At 44.3% G+C, this 24,301-nt stretch overlaps 3 protein-coding genes across 3 annotated transcripts in view; 1 reads left to right on the top strand and 2 right to left on the bottom strand.

The window, feature by feature from the left end:
- Positions 1-1,146: 1,146 nt before the first annotated feature.
- LOC118508864 lies at positions 1,147-2,012 on the bottom strand. Its single transcript, XM_036048624.1, has 2 exons — positions 1,690-2,012; positions 1,147-1,600 (listed from the first exon to the last, which is right to left on the bottom strand). The coding sequence occupies exons 1-2, from the start codon at positions 1,990-1,992 to the stop codon at positions 1,262-1,264; spliced, it is 642 nt and encodes a 213-aa protein (XP_035904517.1). The 5' UTR covers positions 1,993-2,012; the 3' UTR covers positions 1,147-1,261.
- A 519-nt stretch (positions 2,013-2,531) lies between these two features.
- On the top strand, positions 2,532-3,392 carry LOC118508865. Its single transcript, XM_036048625.1, has 2 exons — positions 2,532-2,849; positions 2,939-3,392. Exons 1-2 carry the CDS (start codon positions 2,547-2,549, stop codon positions 3,275-3,277), a joined length of 642 nt encoding a protein of 213 aa, XP_035904518.1. The 5' UTR covers positions 2,532-2,546; the 3' UTR covers positions 3,278-3,392.
- Positions 3,393-5,338: 1,946 nt separating this feature from the next.
- Positions 5,339-24,301, bottom strand: part of LOC118508863 (serine-rich adhesin for platelets) — a 37,674-nt gene continuing 18,711 nt past the window's right edge. Inside the window, 9 exon segments of the mRNA XM_036048623.1 lie at positions 5,339-8,646; positions 8,648-9,740; positions 9,743-10,310; positions 10,376-10,599; positions 10,729-14,246; positions 14,294-14,461; positions 14,524-14,751; positions 14,825-14,954; positions 15,447-17,085. Of these exon segments, the coding sequence (XP_035904516.1) occupies positions 7,459-8,646; positions 8,648-9,740; positions 9,743-10,310; positions 10,376-10,599; positions 10,729-14,246; positions 14,294-14,461; positions 14,524-14,751; positions 14,825-14,954; positions 15,447-17,085 (8,756 nt within the window). The 3' untranslated portion in view covers positions 5,339-7,458.

Here is a 24,301-nt window from a genome sequence, read left to right as displayed (position 1 = left end):
TAAAAATTTAGCAGTATTCATTGTTTATTACTTGAATTTAATTAATGAGTTTAAAAACACCGTTAAATGTAAGGTTTGCATATTGCATTTTCATAATAAGTTTGAAAATAATACGATAAGTAGAAGAATTAATAACATAATGTCTATAAAATATGAGCAAATCTTGATATATTTTAGAATTAACAATTAAATTCTAGTTTATTAATGTATAATGAAACTTTTACATGAGAAATATAAACAATATGTCAAGCATTATTCAAATTACGCCAATCTCTAGAAACGTGGATTTTTCGGGTCCGCATTAACGACGTATCTCGGGTAAAGACTGTAATATATATTGTAGTCTACGATTTAAAGGATGGGAAAATGATGGTATGTCGATCATAGAGAGGACATTGATCAATTTGGTGTGCGTGATTATATTATCAAAAATAAGAAGGCGGAGTTACATTAAAAACGCACCCTTTGTATACTTCTTCTGGCATGCTTTGTAACTTAAAAAATTAGCCGTCTCGCTTTTTTTTAATCCATACCGGCCTAAATTTTGCACGAAAACGGCCGATTTGTACCAGCTGAAGTAACAAGAGAGCATGCAAATCAGGAGGTAGCGTTGCAGCCAATGCCGATCTTATCAGCTAGGGGCGTTTGGTCGACAATGTCGACTAAAGAGGGGAAATTGATCGGATGTCGATCATAGAGAGGAAATAGATTGATTTGGTGTGCGTGATTATATTATCAAAAAAAGGCAAAAAAGAAGGCGGAGTTACATTGAAAACAAATGCGCTGGATTTGCATTCTTCCTCTGGCATGACAATTATTAAATCAATAAGGAGAAAAAGATCGACAGAACCGTGTGACGAAATGGGAGAAAAACAACAGCTCGCTTTTTTACCCATATTGATAAAAAATTTACACGCATACAGCTATTTCTACCAGCTGAAGTAACAGGAGAGCATCCAAACCAGAAGGTAGCTTTTTTCTCAATGTCGATCTTATCAGCGAGGGAAGTTTGGTCCACTATGTCGACGATAGAGGGGAAATTGACGGATTTGGTGTGTGGTTGCAATATCAGAAAAACGGAGGAGTGGCTTTTGTTATTCATTTCTCAATTTTTTACCAGCATACACTAACACTAAGATCGTCCCCTTTAATGTTAAAATGAACGGCGTGGGATAACCATTCCGTGGGATAAGCTGGTTACGTGCCTACAACACAAAATCACGAACCAAAAATGTATTTTCCATCATTCTGAGTGTTCACATTATTCCGCAATCTTCGCGAGAGCTGGCGATCGATAACGAGGTTGTCGAGTGTGGGCAAACTTTGTCGTTGGTGTTCGAAATGTTGTCCCATGCGTCAGGTTCGACTGACCTGCGTACGATACCCGTGCGCGGCTTCCCTGAGCTCGGTGACCAGGCCGAGCGCAATACCAGTGTTCTACTTCAGCAGCCACTATCAGCGACACTGCGTCATACTGTTGATCCTCGATCCGGAATGCATCTCTGCGGGATGTTTCGATGTACCAGTGGAAAGCCTGCAGCAATGGCCTCGGTTGTCTGCTAGTGGTCGTTCGCAATTCTTCCACTAATACCGAATTATACTGCAGATAGCAAGAAGTACAACAGACAAGCTTATAAACTAAATCCTCACTCGCTCACTTCGCATTACAGCACAGGCAAACGCTTTTACCCATTTATAGTGTTTGTACGCTTCCACACCCATACTATTCCGCTCGATACGCTTTGTTTGAAGATGTCGCTGCAACTCGTACAAACTTACTGTACAAATGCTATCCAGTGTAACCGATGGCACTTTTTCGGCATCTTTACAGTACGCCAGGAATACAATATCGACGCGTGGTATCCGTGTGGCCATGGCGAACCGATCAAAATGGGATTGGAAGGAACACTGGCACACAACACTGGTGATCGAGAGACCAAAGCTGTCTCCGACTAACAGCACCACTTTCACGAGAGTGGTAGAACGACGCATTGTGTACCCCTTAGCATCGTCCTAATCACGTACACCCACATTTAAGCCTTAACGTTGATAACGAACTTGTATTGGACATTTGATACCACAGCTTCAGATCAGCTAGGGCAAAGGCGTCAAACTGAGAACAGGTCCAGGAACAGAACAATTAACGAAACGTGAAATAGCAATGATTCAATCGGCTAAAGTCTGAAATAAGATTCCCCCCACTCACGAGATTCGATGGAAAAACCAATAAAACTCATTATGTTAGGCCAATATGATTTTTTGTCCATTATAAAACCATGTTATTTTCTGCTGGGGCTTTCTCCTATGCTTTTCTCATCTATGCAAAGAAACAGAGCCTTAAGTCTGAAATAAGACTCCTCCCTCGTGACTCTCATTTCAGACTTAGGCGTATCAAATCATTGCTATTTTCATTGCCCGTTCTCAGTTTGACGCCTCTGCCCTAGCTGATCTGAAGCTGTGGTATCAAACGTCCAATACAAGTTCGTTATCAACGGTAAATCTTAAATGTGGGTGTGCGTGATTAGGACGATGCTAAGGGGTACACAATGCGTCGTTCTACCACTCTCGTGAAAGTGGTGCTGTTAGTCGGAGACAGCTTTGGTCTCTCGATCACCAGTGTTGTGTGCCAGTGTTCCTTCCAATCCCATTTTGATCGGTTCGCCATGGCCACACGGATACCACGCGTCGATATTGTATTCCTGGCGTACTGTAAAGATGCCGAAAAAGTGCCATCGGTTACACTGGATAGCATTTGTACAGTAAGTTTGTACGAGTTGCAGCGACATCTTCAAACAAAGCGTATCGAGCGGAATAGTATGGGTGTGGAAGCGTACAAACACTATAAATGGGTAAAAGCGTTTGCCTGTGCTGTAATGCGAAGTGAGCGAGTGAGGATTTAGTTTATAAGCTTGTCTGTTGTACTTCTTGCTATCTGCAGTATAATTCGGTATTAGTGGAAGAATTGCGAACGACCACTAGCAGACAACCGAGGCCATTGCTGCAGGCTTTCCACTGGTACATCGAAACATCCCGCAGAGATGCATTCCGGATCGAGGATCAACAGTATGACGCAGTGTCGCTGATAGTGGCTGCTGAAGTAGAACACTGGTATTGCGCTCGGCCTGGTCACCGAGCTCAGGGAAGCCGCGCACGGGTATCGTACGCAGGTCAGTCGAACCTGACGCATGGGACAACATTTCGAACACCAACGACAAAGTTTGCCCACACTCGACAACCTCGTTATCGATCGCCAGCTCTCGCAAAGATTGCGGAATAATGTGAACACTCAGAATGATGGAAAATACATTTTTGGTTTGTGATTTTGTGTTGTAGGCACGTAACCAGCTTATCCCACGGAATGGTTATCCCACGCCGTTCATTTTAACATCAAAGGGGACGATCTTAGTGTTAGTGTATGCTGGTAAAAAATTGAGAAATGAATAACAAAAGCCACTCCTCCGTTTTTCTGATATTGCAACCACACACCAAATCCGTCAATTTCCCCTCTATCGTCGATATAGTGGACCAAACTTCCCTCGCTGATAAGATCGACATTGGGAAAAAAGCTACCTCCTGGTTTGGATGCTCTCCTGTTACTTCAGCTGATAGAAATTAGCTGTATGCGTGTAAATTTTTTATCGCTATGGGTAAAAAAGCGAGCTGTTGTTTTTCTCCCATTTAGTCACACGGTTCCACAATACGGCGTCAAGCCGTAATCCTAAAAATATAAATAAATAAATAGTCACACGGTTCTGTCGATCTTTTTCTCCTTATTGATTTAATAATTGTCATGCCAGAGGAAGTATGCAAATCCAGCGCATTTGTTTTCAATGTAACTCCGCCTTCTTTTTTGCCTTTTTTTGATAATATAATCACGCACACCAAATCAATCTATTTCCTCTCTATGATCGACATCCGATCAATTTCCCCTCTTTAGTCGACATTGTCGACCAAACGCCCCTAGCTGATAAGATCGGCATTGGCTGCAACGCTACCTCCTGATTTGCATGCTCTCTTGTTACTTCAGCTGGTACAAATCGGCCGTTTTCGTGCAAAATTTAGGCCGGTATGGATTAAAAAAAAGCGAGACGGCTAATTTTTTAAGTTACAAAGCATGCCAGAAGAAGTATACAAAGGGTGCGCTTTTAATGTAACTCCGCCTTCTTATTTTTGATAATATAATCACGCACACCAAATTGATCAATGTCCTCTCTATGATCGACATACCATCATTTTCCCATCCTTTAAATCGTAGACTACAATATATATTACAGTCTTTACCCGAGATACGTCGTTAATGCGGACCCGAAAAATCCACGTTTCTAGAGATTGGCGTAATTTGAATAATGCTTGACATATTGTTTATATTTCTCATGTAAAAGTTTCATTATACATTAATAAACTAGAATTTAATTGTTAATTCTAAAATATATCAAAATCTGATCATATTTTATAGACATAATATTATTAATTCTTCTACTTATCGTATTATTTTCAAACTTATTATGAAAATGCAATATGCAAACCTTACATTTAACGGTGTTTTTAAACTCATTAATTAAATTCAAGTAATAAACAATGAATACTGCTAAATTTTTAAATTCACGTTTGTTGAGAACCGCGTATCTCAGGTACACACTGTAATAACGCACAAACATCGATCAATTTCCCCGTTTTAGTCGACATCCGATCAAATTCCCCTCTTCAATCGACATTCGATCAATTTCCCCTCTATCGTCGACATAGTCGATCATACTCCTCCCGCTGATAAGATCGACATTGGATAAAATACCACCTCCTGGTTTGGATGCTCTCCTGTTACTTCAGCTGGTAGAAATCGGCCGATTTCGTGCGAAATTTTGGTCGGTATCGGGGAGAAATTTGCTACCTCCTGGTTTGGATGCTCTCCTGTTACTTGAGCTGGTAGAAAACGAGGAGGCGGATACATTTTTGACATACTCACCTCGAACAAAGCCGACGTCGCTCAGACTGTGCGTGGCCACCTGCTACAGTATGCACCGTCTTGTAAACGTCGCTTTATAAGTTGTGTTGTTGGCGACATTATTTTTTACGTTTATTCTTTCTCATTTATCGATCCTTCGAAAATATGGCATCTGTCCGTAGTAATAAATAAATAAATAAATAAAATGTATCGATTCGCATCACTTCCCTCTCGCAATCAGCTCTTTACAGATGGATGTATCAGTATGAGCAGTTCTTAGATGAATTTCTCAACCGTCATCTCCATCCAACGCCAAATCCAACTCCAACGCTTATCTGCCCTACATCCTTGCCGTATCGTAACGATGAAAAAGGATAAATAAATAAATAACAATTGTAAAAGTTCGATTTTTTCGTATATTCTTCATATTTTCCACAGTGAGTGTCTGTATATATTTTAAATCCACGTACACAATAGAAAGGGCTTAGCTGATAAGGTTTTTATCGTTAATTTTTGTAGCTAGACTGATTAGTGTTTGCACCACCAGTGCTTACTCGCTTACAAAATATGTATATGTATATAACGTTACTCCATGGTACGCACGTGTATGTTCCTCTTAAATATGCGTCTGTGTATATAAGGATGTTGTATATATATATGTTTGCGTAGTTTTTTACAATCTTCGGGTTAAATTCACTTAAATTTGCACATATTTCTCAATTCTTTTCTTATGTGGTCTTATTCATATATCAGGTGGTTTTTCTGTTACTGGTTGTGTTTGTGTTTTGTGTGGTACGATGCAGCACTGAGTGCGGAGCTCAGAGACGCGATAGTTATACGTTGTACGTTCTTTTGTTTTGGGAAGATTAAAAAAATAATGCCAAAAGTGTTGCTACATGTTTTGGAAGCAATAAGTTACTTGCTCGTCTATCGGTTAATTTTTTCCGTTTCGTGTTCGGCAGCAATGATGGCCAAATTCCAATCTCTTTGCTGCACTTATCTTTTCCTTTCAACCTTAACTAGACGTCCAGGACTGCATATTACACGCTTTGCTTGCGGGTAAATTTGTATGTAAAAATCTATTAGAAGAGTCTCTTATCGTCTACCCTGTCCTTAAACTATATATCATTTTGTTTCATTCATTTTCAGTTTGACACGTGCGTTTCACGTTAAATTTTTCCCGCAACTAACGTAGCAGGTTTTAGGATGTTTTACAAATGAAGCGATTTGATATAACGTTCAGCTATATTATTATGGCGTGTGCGTGCTGTAAGTATTAACTCTCTTCAACTAACAGCCGGGAAATCAAGTAGCTAGCAGCTCGCGGCGTGCTAAATTAATTCACCATAAGCATTGGCACTGGAGAGCCCACTAACGAAGAGGAACGAATTATCTTTGCAAATCTTGCCTGCCTCTTGACCTAGAAGAGCGAGTAGTAAACATTACAGCACAAAGTGCGTGGAAGACAATAAAACAAAAGAAGAATCTTCTTTTCTTGCATCTCACTAAACGGAAAACTGGTCAAAAATGTGTCATAACTCTCAACGTTCATTTCATTGTTTTGGTCGTTCAATTTTATGATATGCAATACGAGACATGTCCACTCGGTGGACTGACCTATTGTTGACGGATGTAAATTCCTCTCGCACTCCCGCTGGGAAAAGGTGCACACTACTACAAAACTTTTTGGTAAGGTAGGTTTCCATAAACGCCACAAAATTAAAGTCGAAAGTCAGCACAGAGTCAGTGGACTGAACGCAAAAAAGAGCACTTTCATATAAAAATAGATTTGTATAACTTATGTATACATTCATTTATGTATAATGTTGATGTAAGACGTACGTGTTATCAGTGTTTCTATCTTTCGCTTGCTTCACGAAGATTCGTACAGAATCTCTATGCTATTTCTGCTACAATTATCAATTTGTTTAAGAAAATATAGGTTGCTCGCCCCTTGATTCTGTGGTGCGTTCTGGCTCAAAAACGGACGCTCTTACTACTCTTCATTAGAAATCATGCTACCTTACCGTCTAATAAACGATATGCTCCGCTTTGTTCTCGCGTATTATACATCATTTCGACTTTCTGAAACTTTGGACAGGTTCTGGATTCAATAGCTTGATTAAATTCGCTGTATTCAAGCAGCACATATTCTGCGGTTCTGTGGGTTATGTTGCATTTATCTTTGAATGATGCTTGATGTAATTAAATGTCGCAGTGCAATGTGAAGGAAACCAGTCTCTCGTAACATGGAACGCTCGTACGTACAAACAGTATATCTTTTATCACACCTCGGCTGATTTGAGCCGGTATTTGCTTTGCTGTTCTTTTACTTCTCTATAAAACCATTCGGCAACACGCTAACGAACACTTAATAATTCTACTTTGTAATTAAAACCCACTTGATGGCTTATTTGGCACAACACAACGCTTATCGAAGTAAAACTGCACCATGGTTAGCCATCACATTGCACATCACGATAACTGGCATTTATCTCGGCTTCCTGGTTGATGCTCTAGCAACTGCCATTCGCTGCTCCCTCTACCGACAGAGAATGTGCGGAAGGTGTTAAGTCTCTTTCCAGGTTTGCTGCGTACCGGGCGCGCTTCGGTTCAGTGGCGAGATCATAATCGGAGCCCTTTCCAGCTTCCGATTTTCGCTTGACATTGTTATTAATGTTGAGCTGATCGTCATCTTGCTCCGCTACAGTATTTGTCCCATTCACCATCACTGGTGGATGAGCAGAGTCCTCCTCATTATCTTCGCAGCTATCCGTTTCATTTCCGCTAGTTCCGCCGGCTGCGCCAGCACCACTACTACTACTGGAAGAGCTGCTGCTGCTGCTGCTACTGCTGCTATTGCTGTGAGAACCATTACCTCCGCCAGGAAGAACCTTTGCTGGATCTTTGACATTGAGACGTGTAGCAAGCCGCTTCAAACTAGACAGCGAATTCTCACAGTCCGACGTATCGATCTCGGTTAGGTTTGTACCGGACCGTTCAATCTCAGTGTAGGTTCCAAACGGGAGCTTCCCGAGACACTCCAACTTCAGTACGTGCATCTTGGACCGCAAATGTTTGGCCAAATGGCCGTGGATGCGAAACCCTACCTCACAGTCACGGCAATAGAATGGGCGAGGATTGCTGTCTGTCGCTACGCCAAATGTCGTCGTCATGGAAACTTTATTGCGATGGGTCGCTGAGCGTTCGTGTTTCAAATATAGCCCCTGCGATCGGAAACTGGTACCACACGGTTCACAGCGATATTTGCGCTCCATGTAATGGATGTTCATGTGTATACTCAATTGGGACAGTTTGTGAAATTTTTTGTTGCAAATCTCACACACCGGACGCCCTCCATCTTCCTGGTGCATTGGCGTGAAAGCACTCGTTGGTGTACCGACAAATTCAGTTGCGCTGCCACGAACACCGGATGTTTTAAAGCCCTCCTCACCAACCACTACCACCTTACGAGCAGGAGCTACAATACTACCAGCAGCACAAGCTTCTGAACTTCCTCCTGCTTGCGGTGCCGCAGCCATAGCTTGTCCGGAAACTGTTGATGTGGCAGGCGCAAGCAGATTACCTCCTGCAGATGCATGCTGTTGCTGCTGAGAAGCAGGAGAAACGACGATAGGAACAGGAGTAGTTTCCATCCGATCCTCCAACAGGTAGCTCCTGGTCAGTCGATGGCATAGCTCCGAGTGTTCCCAAAGCACTCTCACTCTCAGTACGCTTGCGAACATTTGTTACCGCCTGTGCCAGCTTCAGGTACTCGGAGGCCAACGTTTTGGCACTTTCTGGCACTGCAGGAACGGTTGGTTTGGGGTTGGTAGAATTCGTACTATTGCATCGCGGACGAGAAGTTACTAAAGATTCTGATTCGAATACCGGCTGCGCTCGGGAGACATCGAGTTTCAGCGAACCTGCAGCGATTTCCGCCAGCGTGTCCATTGGAGACGCGTTTTCTGAAACAAGCGGACATTCGCTGCTCATTTTGATCGCGGAATCGTTTGTGGAGGTTACAGTCGACACTGTGATCTGCCCCGACGACTTTTCTTTGTCCAACTCCATCGTCACGGCAGGACTTTTCGATTCGACAGTTTCCGTTGCTAGTGGGGAAGAGCGGTGTCGTTCGTTCTTTCCACTGAAGATCCGATATACACGTTCCGTTGTTGTAGTAGTTGCCACTGACGCAACTGACGAGACGGCAGGATTAGATGCATTATTTGCCGATGTTGGTATGGTTGCACCCAAGACAGATTGTGGAATAACTTCTGGTGGTTTAGTTACTTTAGCAGCAATAATTGGAATTGTTGTTTGTGGCGCATCACTGGTGACTTCTTCGTGGTAATGCGACACAATTTGACGAACAGGATTAGAAAGTGGATCTTGTATCCGAGTGTCTCTCATCACGATGCTACTGGAAGTATTGGGTTTCATCTGACTCTGCTTAATGCGCGTGTCCTGTAGGGCGCGCTCCTTTAAGTATTCATGGAAGTACGCATTTTCATCAACACCAGCACCACCGGGTGTAGCGCCGCCGGTTGGTTCGAATGGTCCCATCACAAGCGGAATTTTATCTGTGTTTGACACAAGCGTTGTTAGTAAGTTGGCCGTATCGCTTATCGGTGCTAGCACATCCGATACTCGAACAATCACTTGTTGCTGCTGTTGTTGTGCATGGCGTCGGTTTTCATACACTGCTGCAGATTGCTGTAACATTTGATCACGATCGCAACGATCATGCGCAGTTGGAAGATACACACTGACGGGAGGTGGTTGCAATTGCAATGGTGTCACCATGGCCAGGGTTGCAGGGGAGCACGGTCATACTGATGCTGGGCGGACACAATTGGCTGTACCGGCAGCAGACGAGTTTTCTTGGTTAGATCAATGGGCCTTGCCGTGTCATCCTCATCATCTGCATCTCCTGCTTGAGCTGCCGCTTCGTCACTAGCAGACGAGAAGTTCCGATCACAGTCGCGTCTCCGTTTGCCTACATTGGGATCAGAATAGTACTGTTCGTGTTTCAACAGGTTAAACTCCAACTTTGGTCCGCCACCATACGTTATGATTCGCCTCGGTGGGTCTGTTTTGGCTGCACACGACCTAATGGATGATGCGGTTTGCGGTGCTCGCGCTATTGGTGGGCTGCTAGAATAACCATGTCGTTGCTGTTGATCTGGTGTGAGATAAGAATTTATATGCTGCGTTATATAAGCAGCGGCAGCTTCCGGTTCTCCACCGCCTCCTAAGACACCAGGTTGTTGCCCTGTACTACTACACGCCGAAGTTGGACGCGTCATCGACAGGGATAACAATCCCTCAGCAGCTTCGTGCTCTGGTAAACGACTTTTTACTTCGTCTGCAAACAAAAACCATACAAAGATTAGGAAACGAATCTTGTCAGGATAATCAACCGATCCTTACCGCTATCATCAGTGTCGTCGCCATCCGTATCGCTAGCTGTATCCGAGTCACCCGGAATCGTTGAAGTTCGCTCGCTCGAAATCGACAGTTGGTCTCCATCGATGTCGATGTCGGCTCCATCATCATCCAAAAGCACGGGTACCGGATTTAATCCTAATTCCGTACACTTCTTAAAGTGACTCTTTGACTTCATGTGCTTTGTCAGATTTCCTTTCGTTTTAAAGCTACATACAACAAAAGAAAAAAAAGGTATCAGTTAACTGTGGTAAGAGATTCTCGGCAAGGTCTCATGTATTATGTTATTCGAATATGCAAAAAAAGACTGTGTTGCGGTTGCACAAGCTTTTACTTACTGGAAGCTACAGTACTGGCACGAGTACGGCCGAACGTCAGTATGCGTTCGGATATGTTTCTTCAGCATCGAAGGTTTCTTACAACGTATGCCACATTCATTGCATACGTACTTTCCGCGACCTCTTCCTCGCACGTACGTATATTCCTCGGTGCTCTCGAAACCTCCGGAGAGTGCTCTTTCTGCCGAAGCACTTCGTGATGCATGCCGGGAAAATGATCCACCGACATCGCCAGTATCACATCCGGTAGGAACTTCCAATTGTTTTGATTTTTCGCTGTGCGGTGATTGTGAGCGGCAGTGATTATCGAACGAGCTAATGCAAGACGCCGTTGCTGGTTGCGTAGGATTGGATGGCTGATGCGATGCTAGCGTTGCCAGCACATAAGCCGGTGGACAGGGTACGTTTGAATTCACTTCGACGGGACTGATACGAACTTTAATGTCACATGAGGACGAAGAGGATGAAGAGCATGTGAGTTGGTCACTATTTTTACTGCTATTGCTGTTAACAACTGTAAAAGGTGTTGTCTTTGAACCGGCAATAGCATACCGTCTATCACGATGCTGATTAGAATCGTACAGTGACAACACAGTGACCTGTTTTAGCCCGAGCGGATGCGGATCGTTTTCGGGATGCACCTGCCAATTGCTGTACATAGAGAGTTGTTTAGACGTCTGGAAATAAAACGGCTGAGTTTTGTTGACGGTACAGTAGAATGGTTTCGTGCTCGACTTCAATCCAATGTTTGTGTATGCATGACCGTTAAAGTAAAGCTCGCGACAACTCTTGGATGGCCGTGGCGTTTCTGGAGAGATCAGAGGCATCGTGTTGTTAGTCGGTGTAATACCATGATGGCGCTTGGGCGTAAATGTTCCAGGTTTTAGAGGTAACGTATTTGGTCGCAAAAATCGGTTCGGTTTAGGTGATGGTCCTGTAGAATGATCTAGACCACAAGCCGTGCTGCCATCCTGCGAAGTCGATGCAGCTGGAGGTGGAGGCGGAGGAGGCGGTTTAATCATAATGTCCGACTTGGCAATCACTGTGTCGAAGTGGAAATGTCGTACTTCGTCTGCTTTTGACGCAAGCGTGATGTCTTTCTTTCGCGGACTGATATTATCAGCCATGCGTGTAAAATTGAAGCTCTTTTTCGGGGCCGGAGGTGAAGGGCTGCTGAAATCTAGCGATTGTTGTTTCGCCGGTGACCATATCTGCGACCGCATGAGTCCATTTTTAGAAGGTATCGTGTTTTTGGGCTGTTCCACTGGTGGCTGTGGCTGTTCGCCTGACGATGTAATATTAGGGCCTCGTGATCCAACAGTGGCAAGCAAGGAAGAACTAACTGCTTGATGTGGTTTATAGAACATCGAACTAGACTCAAGGTTCATAACAGTGTCGGTGGTGTTTGACCCGCTAGATACAGGCACCATGATGGTGAGCAGTGATTGCGTGCTTGTGCCAGAGTGACTGGTACGAGTTGGCGTCATGAGTTCCATTTGTGGGTTGACGGAAGTGAGTGTGTTTGGGCCGGGAATGCCCTGAACGAACGGAATTAGCTTTCCACCATGCACTATCTGGGATGCTTGCCCAGGAGCTGGAACGGCTGGCAATGTTAAAGGATTGTACGCTGTAATTGAATTAATTGGAGGAAAATGGAAATGTGTTGATGGCGCTATTGCTGCTTTCGGTGCAACAGTTACAACCGCGTTTGATCGGGCACGAGCTTTCGAAGGAATTTCGGCTGGCTTTGCGATTTCTACCAAGGCTCCTCCGGAACGCAATGTATGACGGAACTGAAGTTCTCTTTGAAGAGACTCGTCGTCTTCTACCTCCACTCCGCTATTGTACTGCATGTATGTACCACCTGTACCATAACAATGCATAGCAATCGTTTCTGTTGTTTCCGTCATCTTCGAATCACATTCCTGTGAATGTGTGCGTTCAACAGCCTCTTCTCCTCCACCAAACAACTGACGATTACTGCTAGCATTAGGACCGCATGCACTAGAGACGATTGCTTCGGATGTGGACGTTCCAATCATAACCACACGTGTCCTCTTGGAAGTGCCCTCATTGGAATCGACGTTAGAGTTTATCTTACGAGGTGACTTTCCACTCTCCACTAACCGTGTATTACCAAGTAATGGTCCTGGCGATGGTAAAGGATTTTGAACCGCTTCAGTAGCACCATTTTTCGATCCAGATGCGCTAACGACTGTTTGTGAAGAACACGACGGAAGTGAATCGTTGATAGTCGAAAGAGAAATATTCTCCGGCTTAATTTTCGGTCGCGTCAGTTGAGATTTGGCAAGTTTCGATAACGAGGATGGACTGCGTCCGACTGGGGGATTCAGCGAAGAACGTGCCAGGTTTTTCAAACTACTAACGGATCTTGAGCGAATGTATGATGCTGCTGCAGCCGATGGTGATCCAATTGGGCTAATCGGAGCGCTGGATGTAGCCGAAGGGCTGTTCAATGAGCTGCCGCTGCCCTGGCAGTAACAGATCATGTGGTATTTGAGGGAATCCACATCGCGGAAAGACACGTTGCACATTTTGCAGGTGTATAAATTTTCACCGTTTTCACCGTCCGGATTCTGTACGACGCCGAAACCACGTGAGTTCAACAATAGATCTTTGATGATCGATCGTTCCGGATTTTGAGGATGATTAGCAACGGTTAGCGGGGGAGTCGGTGTTGCTGTCGGGCGGTGTGGTCGATCAGTTGGAACAATCTGAGTGGACGGTGCTGTCGACACTTGAATATGCAACGGAATATGTGGTGGCTGAGATGCAATTGTAGATACAGTGGTCACGGATGTCGTAGTAGTAGTGCACACAGTGACCAAAGACACGTGAGCAGCAGGTCCAGAAGAATTATTTGCAACAATCACTGGTGACAGTTCACGTGTTCGTTTTCGATACGGAGGCAAAGGAAGATTCTGTTGGATCGATACTGATGATTCTTCCACTGGTGTAGGAGTAGATGACGGAACTGCAACTAGCAATGACGAAGACGTAATTGCTGCAGGAGATGGAATTGATGCTCCTGAAGTTGCATGCACAGATTCAGCCGTGTTTGCTTTGGTAAGATTGAGCGGTTGAAAATGGATCGCTCCATCTACCATCGAGGAGCTATTACTCCCACTTAAAAGGATGTTCTCTGGTATATTCGACAACTGATGCGATTGCTGTATGTGAGTTCCAACGGCAGGAAGAACTGATCCTAATGCAATCGTCGAACCGGGAGTCGAAACTAATTGTTGCTGCTGCAATGCAACCATCGATTTGGGAGTTACAATCGGCTTATTGGTTAAATTTATCACATTTGGCATTGCATGCTGCTGATGGCGAACGTAGCTTAGGTAGTGATGTTGCTGCGGAGCATGTAATGGATATGTTTGATGCTCCTGATCCTGTTGCGGAGGCTGCAAATCCTGAATCTCTTCGTGACGTTGCTTCTGGTGCACCACATTGGCCACACGAGAAGACGCACTGTCTTGATTAGCAGCAGCATGCTGCATTACACTAACATCATTAATGATTCGTTCGTTGAAAACGAAGCACTCGTTGTTGGCGTTGTGCTCGAACCGCTTACTGAAATGCCTCGACTAATTCCAGTTATTTTGTGGTATTTTTTCTGCAGCGGTGCCTCGACTACCTCCACAATGGCCTCATTTTGCGAGATCAGCTTAGAAATGTGTTGCTCAAGTGATTCCACATTTTGACCATTCTAAAAAAAGAGTACTATGTTATTCACAACGCTATTAAACTTATGGTGCCGGGTATAATCACCAAATAGTGAGATAATGTCGAAGTCACGTTAGATGATCCCACGATGGTTGATGGTCCTACGGGTTGCTGAATTCCAGGAGTACTTCCCCCAACTAATCCAACATGCGGTTTGTTATCAAACCTGGTGTAAAAAGCGGCATTGTGGAATTTAGGTTTATACGGTTTCTCCAACAGCAGCTGCTGGGGCGAATTCACCCGGTCGTCCATCGGCGACCCTCTATAATTCATCTGGAAATAAAAACGCCCTTTTATTCCAACTCTTTTCACAAAAAAGTAATATATTACGGATAAATGAACTTACTATTTCTGATCCACTGTTACTTAGATCCTTGTCGTCTATATCGGATCCTACGAGAGATCCGCCGTCTTCGTCCAGCACGGACAATCCAGCTGTATCTTCGCCTTGGCTTTTTGAAGCATGTGCACGGGAGCTATGAACCAGAAATGGGAAATTAATAATATCTTCAATTTTTTTTTTCTATTAGTAACAGTCACATAGTGTTAATGGTATAAGGTGCACAAGCTAAAGATAAGTTGAAGCAAATGTTATTGTCTCGAGTTCATGTAACGTTCCCTTGCAACGTACATTGTACGTACATATTTCCGACAAGAAATTCAAAGCGTTCTCACAGCTGCTGGTGCTGCGTTAAACACACAACGTAACACTGATAAGAAAGGAAATGCGTCACGAGAAATAAAATCCAACAACTAACTTATTTTTGATTGCTGTGAATGGAATGAGAAATAGCTTCGTAAACGTACCAACTTGCGTTTCATTGTATCCCTGTGAGATACTACCTAGTGTTAATGATTTAAATAAAGTGCAAAATTTCTGTAACGATCCTTATATCCTATATTCACCAAGAGACGAATGAAGTCAAATGAATCAAAGTTTCTATAATCATGTACGTTGAGTTACTTACCGACGATGTTTGTAGAGATTGCTCTTGGTCTTGAAGGCGATCCCGCACAGGACGCACTTGAAAGGTCGTTCGTTGGTGTGCCGTCGAATGTGCTTTTCCAGTACCGACGGCTTGCTGCAGTTCATCTGGCAGTACGGACAAACGTATCGTCCTGTGGGTGTCACGGTAACGACTGACGATCCACTGTTTGAAACCACTGTCGTCGAGACGTGGTTTGTACTGATAATGGTCGCGCTGCTGCTGTTAGAAGTAATATTGCTGTTTAGCTTGGCTCCGGACACTGCTGTCGGTGGAGATGGGGAACCCGAAGAACCACCAGAAGACGAAGATAGGCCTGGCTGATGTGGTCTGGTGGATGTTGATCCACCACCGTTTGCGTACAATAGTGCGGAAGGGTGGTGGTGCTGCTGTAATGCCGAGTAGCTCACGACGTACTGCAAACCGGCAGACTTTTCGATCGTGCGATTCGGCAACGCAGCTGACGAAGCGACACTTAAATTACAATTATTGTCGGTTTTGGCCGACAACAACTCAGACGATGGACTGCACAGCACCGTTGGAAGCAACACGGCACCGTGCTTGCTTGAAGCGCCACCAGCGTTGTTGTTGCTTATGTTAGTGCTAACACTTTTACTACTACTACTACTACTATTACTGCTAATACTAGTACTACTACTACTACAGCTACTTATGATGTTATTTGCACTAGTCCGGTGTTGAAGTTGTTGCTGCGCCAAGGGTGGATCTTGGGAATGGTGACCAAAGAGTAATTGGTGGTGCGGATGCACTAGCAACGACTGAGGCGGGAACGAAGCAATGGCAGCCACTCCAGGATGTAGTGATGGATGGAGTTGATGATACTGTTGCTGCTGTTGTTGGTGATAATCATAGGCAGCAGTGATACCGATAAGGGCTGTTCCTCTATCAGACGTAGGTGGTGGACCGAATTTGTCCGAAGGTACACTGCTTGTGATGGAGCGAACACAGAGCACGAGATCACTGCCCTCTGTATCGTTTCCACAGTCTGCCTTCACGGTCACAACTTGCGACGATTCATCAGCGACGCGATCTGAAGTGATTCGCTCCGCTACGCTAACGCTTGCATTGACGGTGCTCAACTCGTGCGATCGCTGCGATGTCTGATCAGCTAGGGGAAACGAGTTTATAGAGCATGTGGACACCACCACCGGCAGTTGATCTGCTGACGCAACGTCATCTACTTCATGCCCGTTTCGTCCGTTTCCTATGATCGTTGTTGTTGACGTCGACGTCGATGTGGTCGTGGACGATGTAGTCGTAGCCGCGACCACCACCTGCTGCTGCGGCTCTTCCTCTTCCGTAAGCGTGGCGCTGGCGATTCGCTTGAATTTCTTGTGCAGGTACTTGAGATTAGTGCTGATGATGTTGGTTGTGGAAGTTTTTACTGCTAACCCCGCTGCTCCTGTCAGATGGCTCTGCCTTTCCCCACCACCATCAGCATTAGTGTCCGCTGCTTTGGACAAATACAGCTGCTGTGGCTGCGTTTGCCGCTGACTCACTGTCGTCGCTCTACCTTCGTTGCGATGGTTTGCTATTTCCATAGCGGGTTTAACGCCACCATTACTACCACTTCCTCTGTGGCCACCACCTCCTGGATCATCTAAAATGATAATTTTGAAGAAGGATAGTGATAATTACATAAAAGGCATAAAAACTAAAATAGTTGGAAAATCAGCTAGAAATATAGTATAATCAAACAATACCACCAATGCTAAGCTAAGCTAAAGATTTTCCTCACAGAAACCTGACAATTTGCACTACCGTAAAGCGTTTCTTTACCGGAGGTAGATGCGGTAGAAGACCGCAGGGCGGCTCGGTAATAGATGCGACAACAGCGCCGGTCTTCACACGGTAGGACCGTAGTTCAAATCCCATCTGGACCGTAGTGAGGTCTGACTATCCAACTATGCGGTATCAATAAGTCTGGTAAGCCAGAAATGGCAGGCATGAACTAGGAGGTCGTTAGAAGAAGGCGTTTCGTTACACCATCCCAAAAAATACGTCGCATACGTCATATGGGCTCTTTTACTGATCTGATTAGATCAGAAAGTAATGCTAACCTTTTGACCGATTGTAGCCAGCATATGCGAAATATTCTGTCCAACAGTAATTTTTTGAATAAATTCATTCCACTTTCAGTCTAATTCATCTTACTAAGAAAAGTCCGTTTTGTAAGCGAAGCAACAATGGTGCGCATTATACGATTCGGATACACTACGGATACGCAAACAGGAGGAATGATTCGGATACGCAAAACAGGCACTCAACCAAAGGAGCTTTGAAACGCTTGTAACACAATAATGGTGGCTAATAAAGGAGTAACCCGCTTTAGGCTAACGGAACCGCCGTCAATCTAAACCAATTGACACCTACTAGTTAACATTAGCTTTGCGCTAACAGATCGGCTGATTCGCGAGCAAGATGCATACTGATGCAGTGCAAGAGGATTCTTTTATTATCGTTCGCAAAGCGATATAAATCCATAATGCTCACAAAAACACATTCAAAACCACAGGTTACACCCAACCCCTTCCGGCTAATGGAAAGATATGTGTGGAGACAAGGTGTATATGTTAAGGAACTAGAAACTGGTTTAAACGGAACCGGGTGGGTTGTACAGTAGTCATGTTGCATTAGTTATAGAGGAGCACTGCAATATATGTTTTTACACAGAGCGGCAAGCAAACTGCCACCCGGTAAGTTGGGAGGCTCGAGAAAACTTGTTCTCCACATCTGACGAGAATTCGTGCAAAGCCCGTTTGACGCTATAGCGAAGCTGGTGAATGTGCGAATACCAATGAAACACCAAGCACAAAGAAAACTAGTGCAAAGTGGTAAGCTCCAGGTTTTTTTTTTTTTGCTCCTCAAGAGCACACAAAGTTGCCCTTCAGTCCGTTCATTCCATTATGACGCCCAGGAAGATAAGAATAAAAATTTCAACGGTCGATCGATGTCTCTTCGTTTGTTATCAGGAGTTATCGGATTGGTTTGACATTTCCGCGATCGCGAACGTTCGGCCCAAACTTTAATTTACCCTTTCGTTTTTTATTTGCGGGCTTTCCCTAATAACACATTGTATTGCGACAAACTAGAAGGGTGTCTAAAAGGGCGGTGGTAGACGACTTAATCGAAAGATTTCAGGAGTGCGAAGATTGGTGACATACAAAATTCATCTAATCGCACGGAGCTCCGGAATGTATGCCATGGCATGATTACGGTATTAACATCGATAACGCATCAAGTCGGGCCCGTGTGCGGTACTTATTCAACAGTGCTTTTACATCCCCACCACTCACCACACAGTGCATGCCACCTATCTGGCAGCAAGCAGCAATGAATCATCATGAAAATAACACGAAACGGTGAACATTTTGTAGAACTCCGGGCGACAATTCGCCTCCGACCAATAAACAAACAACTGGCGATATGTTTCGCTATACTGCACCATAGACATTTAACAGTCAACTTTTCTGAGTTCTGCCATCAGCTGCACAAAATGCAAATTAAGAGAATTACCTCATCTCGAGCTTCACCCCTAAGTTGCGCTGACGTCATTCCAACTTGGAACGTTTGGCGCTAAGGCCCAGAACATCCGGATGCAAAGGTGTGCGAAGGAGTGGTCGGCAATTGGGGTGCGATGACAAAAAACGCTAGGGACGAATACAGTGATATATTCCTCCCACCACGGGAAAAGGTTTAAGTTAAGATTTTACACTTACGCAACCAAATTGCACTAAACCTATTCGAGCGGTTAAAACGAAATGGAATGCGGTGTTGTGTTGTCACTGCTTAATTATTCTTTGAATGATGCATGCTTCCTTATTTTGCTTATATCGAAAAACGAAAATCGAACTACTTTTTGCGACATACGGCAACATACGAGCAATAGGCGTGTGGTAAAAGTCCATCTACTTCGTTGAATGTAAATTTTTTGAACATGTCACCATCGATAGACGCATCATTTACCAACCGCGGCATCGCTCAAACACCAATCCAACCCAAGAGGCTCAAGAAAACATCTGCCTCGGTCTGGTCACACTACACTGCTTGCATGTGTGCTACATCGCATGTGCCCATGTGATCTGTGTCATACACGAAATAGAAAGAGAGAGGACCCAGACGAAGAACTGAGATTAGGAGATGACCGTCATTTACTGCCCGATCGACACGCTGACTCCAGTCCATCCTCACACCACACAAGCTCCCCCATAAACCGATCGCCACGGAGCAGCTCACAGACGCGTAGTTTCTCGAATAAACAACACAACACACGCAAAAAACCGTTTACATATACACTGGTCAATAGCAGCAGCACGCGCAAATCCAACCTCGAGCCCTACCACTTCTTTGCACCACGCGTCTGTTGGTGCCATTCGGGGGAAGGAGGGGCACCCACATGGGCGGAGGTTCTGGTTGACGCAAGCGTTGTGTGTCTCCCACGTCACGTCATCAACCGAAAACAGCGCGGAATACATCGCGACAACACGGTCGCTACCACTCATACATCTATACTTATACTCATATGTGTTTGAAGGGTGGTTTTATAGAAACGGCAATCGAAACGAACCGACTCAAAGCGTGCATCGCGAGCGCCGATGTTGAAAAGAAGGCAGCTAGTGAGGAAGAGAAAATTTGCCTGCTGTGGGGGCCATTCATCTACACGCGAAAAGATATACACAACGATGATCGAAAAACAGGGGCACACAACGATCGTCCGACCGATGTTTCGCCGATAAATAACTATCACTGAGCGGTAGCGCCAAAGGTTTACCTGCCCGATGAACCGTGGCCGGTGAGCTTAAGTTTGATTCCCTAACCTCACTTATCCTTTGTCTCTGTTATCGTGCTAAGCCCGCTGACGTTGCTACTATCGTACTACTTCAAACGCGCAGTCGTCGTACGAAACTGGCCAACGAAACTCAGCTCGTTCGTTGAAATGTGAAGCTCGGGCTGTACGTGACGCGGGATGCAAGGAGAACACGATAGAGGTGCGACGTTGCACGAACCCATGCAAAAATACATTCATCACATATACACATACCGCAACGTCCATCTCCCACCCCCAGTAGCGTGCGCAGGGGTGCGTTCGTAAATGTTGTCCACCATTGAACGGGGGACTCCGATAATGACGGACGTCTGATTCTCCCCACAGCGATAGAGTGTGAGGTGGAAAGGTTAGGGACGACCGTTTTATGTCGAAGTGTGCGTCCCAGTCTCAACCCGTGTGGTGTTTTACTGGTGGTATGACCAGGTTTAGTGTTGTGAGGCCGATTCCGATCGTTCGATAATGAAACCATCCAAAAAATGACGGTTCGCGGAGATACTGATGATGCATACGGCGGAGAGGGATGACATGATATTTTTAACATCCTTGTTATGACATTAAGCTTAACAATTAGAAAGGAAATAGAACACAAATAACACCAGTCAATGAAAAATTCGCTGGGAGAAAGTATGCAAGCGATATTTATGTAGTCCAAAGTGGTGGCATTCTTTGGGTAGTGTATTGAATAGTTCTTCCAAACGTTTTAAAACTCCTGCTAGGCGATGTCCTCGCATAACTCATCAAATGCACTGCGCGACATTGTCTAGTTTCTCGTTTTTTTCATAAAGAACGGCCTGGCCGTATTGCTGTCTAGTTTCTCGTTAAAATTCGCGGAAATCTACTTGCCGCAGATGCAAATTGAAATGGAAATGCAAACCATGATTCTTTGCCATTGCTCACCATTCGCTTCTTCCTACTCTTAACCTGTGGGCAATTTCAGCTATTTTGCATTTTTGGCGCGAGTAGGCGCAATGACATACGAAGTAATCGTTTTTTTTACCTTTTCCGCATCAACTAACCGTCAGCGTTATTACTTTCAATTGACAGACATTCGCGTTGCAGTACCATGCAAAATTTTTTTTCGATTTTTGCTTATAACACCGCAACACCTCGACCCTCTTCCATTCGTCCCCGAAAATGGTTTGGCTTGGGTAAACTCCAAGAAACCAGTTCAAACGCATGTAACTAAAAATGTGCCAGACGCAAACCCCAAGAATGAGAGAGTGATTTCTTGTCCTGATCGCTTCAGGCCCTTCTTCACACTTGTCTACGACCCACACTGCTGTGTACGATCCCAGATCTTAAGGAGCAGTTAAACAACTAAAAAAGATACGTGGGAGGCTTTACTTTTCGGTGCGCCATGCCAGCGGACAAGTTGAGAATGCGCGCTGACTCGTACCGTGCCGTTCAGATTCTGAGAGCGCAAAAAGTCGCTCAACTCACACAGAGTGATAGGAGTGGGGATGGGTTTCTTTTTGCCTGTTCAAAAGGTGGTCGAATGCCAAACGCACGAGAAGGTTGAGTCAGGGAGGGTTTTGTTAGGTTGAAATCATATGTCGGTAACTGCAGCGGAATGCTATTTCCATCCGCAGCACACACAGTTTGCCAAAAGAACATCTGTCCAATGACCGATGCAGCGTCTTCTTCTGCAAGTGGCTAAATATGCGAACGGAAACAAAATGATAAATTTCCCAGAACGCAGTTGAAAAGATCTCAAATTTCACTCAGCGCGATGGGTATATAAGTGATGGAACATGGCCTAATTACATGCCAGTGCTGGATCAATCGATAATTGCGAGTAAAGTTTTTCAATTGCCAATAGAAATCAAAGAATGGTACAGTAAACTGATAATCTACCGACAGCAAAAGCGGATAAATGATCGTTGATCAGTTTTTACTTGAATACTTTGAAGGACACGTATGCAGGTGTTAGGAACTAAACCGTTTACGCTTTTTGTTATTGATACATTAAATGTTGAGGTATATAAAAAAACTTAAAATGTGTGAAATTAGTAATTCCTATCAGTCAGCATAAAGATTTAGCTTTCCTGGACAACTGTTTAAATATCTGTCGAAATAACTGTCGAAATATGCGCGCTACCTTCATCAAATACAGCAGACAGTTTGAAGGGTCACATTATTGAAACTCGGAAGCACACGCTGTTATCTTGGACATCGTTCAAGATAAAAGGCACGCCAATGTAAGGTGAGTCAATTGTTCAAAAAACAGAGACAATTGAGTGGAGAGCACCTGGAAAATCGGGTATACTTCTAATCTTGCATCAATTGGAACAACTTCTCTATTGAGACGAACACCAGCTCAATAAGGTTAAGTAGTAATAATGTAATTTAAGGAGATACACGAATATGGATCATACGTTCATTTCCGTCATTCAAATACTACAAACAAAATACAAGTACAAATACAAAATACTGGAAACTGAACTGTGCTAAAACGATGGTTCAGTGGTCCTTTCAATTGAAATTTACTCCACTACTGTATCAAGGTCGCGTGTAACCCTAAGGGCGCAACACATACAGGGGCAACGCATTTGTATCCAACTCCAAGTAAAGTCGTTGAGCATAAGAAGTGGCCATGTACACGCAACCAATACGCTGTAGCTGGTATTCGTAACTTGAATCATACCATCGATACACCTTGGAGCGAGCGGAGATAAGAAAATTCGTCTGCAGATATTAAGATTTTAATCTTTTCCGCAATATATATAAACCAAGCGTTGGGTTAGCATGGAATCGGTTAAAAATACCTCCGACCATGCTTGGGAGACATGTGCTATTCGTGAACAGGGAGGACGTGAAAACGTTCGACAATACTCTACCCACGCGAAAGCCATTCGAGTTCAAGGGAAGTCCTACCAGCTGTGTGCCTGGTCAGAAGTGTTATGTTATGGAACGACCTCGTCTCATCTTGCACAGGTGATTAAAGGCATGTGGAAAAGCGTAAAACATCAGAGCCCCGACTCGTCTTCCACACCCCTTGTGCTTGCTAGGTGCGACATGGCAATTTATACAACACTCAAATAGCTACAACCATCCCCGTTTGCCGAAGATACGATCGTGACAGGACAATTCATACGTTCGGTCTCGGTTGATGTCAAGAGCTAGTCCGCGTTTGTGTCAATATCACATTTTCGCAGTGAAGGTTGTTCCTTTGTCGCATTCGAGAAGCGGGTCTATGAAGAAAGAAGGAACATGATCGTAAAATCGAAAACGGTCGGTGGTCGTGGTGTTATTTTCGCTACTCCATAGTCTCGATTCTGTCAAGCACAAACGCGTGCTGTTATGTCACATAAGAACCGTCCTCGACCCTGGTGGTAGAAAATATTTTTGATTTTCCTAGAATTCCCGTCCTGCGGTGGCGCCCATACTACACTACTTGATCTATGGGGCAGACGAGAGATGTTCGCCGCAAGAGAAAAACAAATAAAGGAAATCAACTGAGGTTCTACAACAAAATCCCTGTTGAACATGCCCTTTCGAGGTGAAGGGTCGTTTTCAGTTTAAAAGTAAATTATTCGGGTGCAATACACGTTTCCACTTAAAAATAGTACTCACAATAATACGTTACAGTAAACATACTCATTATGTTACAGCACTTATTAAGCGAAGGTGTTAAAATCGCAATCGTTTCGCGCGTTGTTTGAAGGCAGCAACAACTCACCACATCCCGGTCCCGTTTGAACCGAATATGATAGGAGGAGTCAGAATGTGCCCGATTCTTATTACTTTGCGAATGCCATAGTCCTGCTATAATGATGGACATCAATGCAAAGAATAAGAAACGGAGGAAGAGATGACCGCTCGTTGTTGACGTATATATGGGACGGACGTAAGGCCCACAGCTGTGAGAAGTGGGTAGAGCGACGTAAAGCGCTGATAACAGGCACTTTTGAGCAAATGGAGCAAAGAGGTGGACCCAACGTCAAAGTCCATGCAAACCAAACGCACCAACCTACGACTGTGATCGATG

Source organism: Anopheles stephensi, chromosome 3 (assembly GCF_013141755.1).
Source record: "Anopheles stephensi strain Indian chromosome 3, UCI_ANSTEP_V1.0, whole genome shotgun sequence".
In the NCBI taxonomy this organism is placed as follows: Eukaryota; Metazoa; Arthropoda; class Insecta; order Diptera; family Culicidae; genus Anopheles; species Anopheles stephensi.
The sequence above is the reverse complement of the archived record's forward strand: the minus strand, read 5'-3'. Positions and strand labels throughout refer to the sequence as shown.

Coding starts and splice junctions, on each gene's coding strand:
- LOC118508864 (XM_036048624.1), bottom strand. CDS start 1,992: ATGCGTCGTTCTACCACTCTCGTGAAAGTGGTGCTGTTAGTCGGAGAC. Junction 1,601..1,689: donor CGTACAAACACTATAAATGG/GTAAAAGCGTTT, acceptor TGCTATCTGCAG/TATAATTCGGTATTAGTGGA.
- LOC118508865 (XM_036048625.1), top strand. CDS start 2,547: ATGCGTCGTTCTACCACTCTCGTGAAAGTGGTGCTGTTAGTCGGAGAC. Junction 2,850..2,938: donor CGTACAAACACTATAAATGG/GTAAAAGCGTTT, acceptor TGCTATCTGCAG/TATAATTCGGTATTAGTGGA.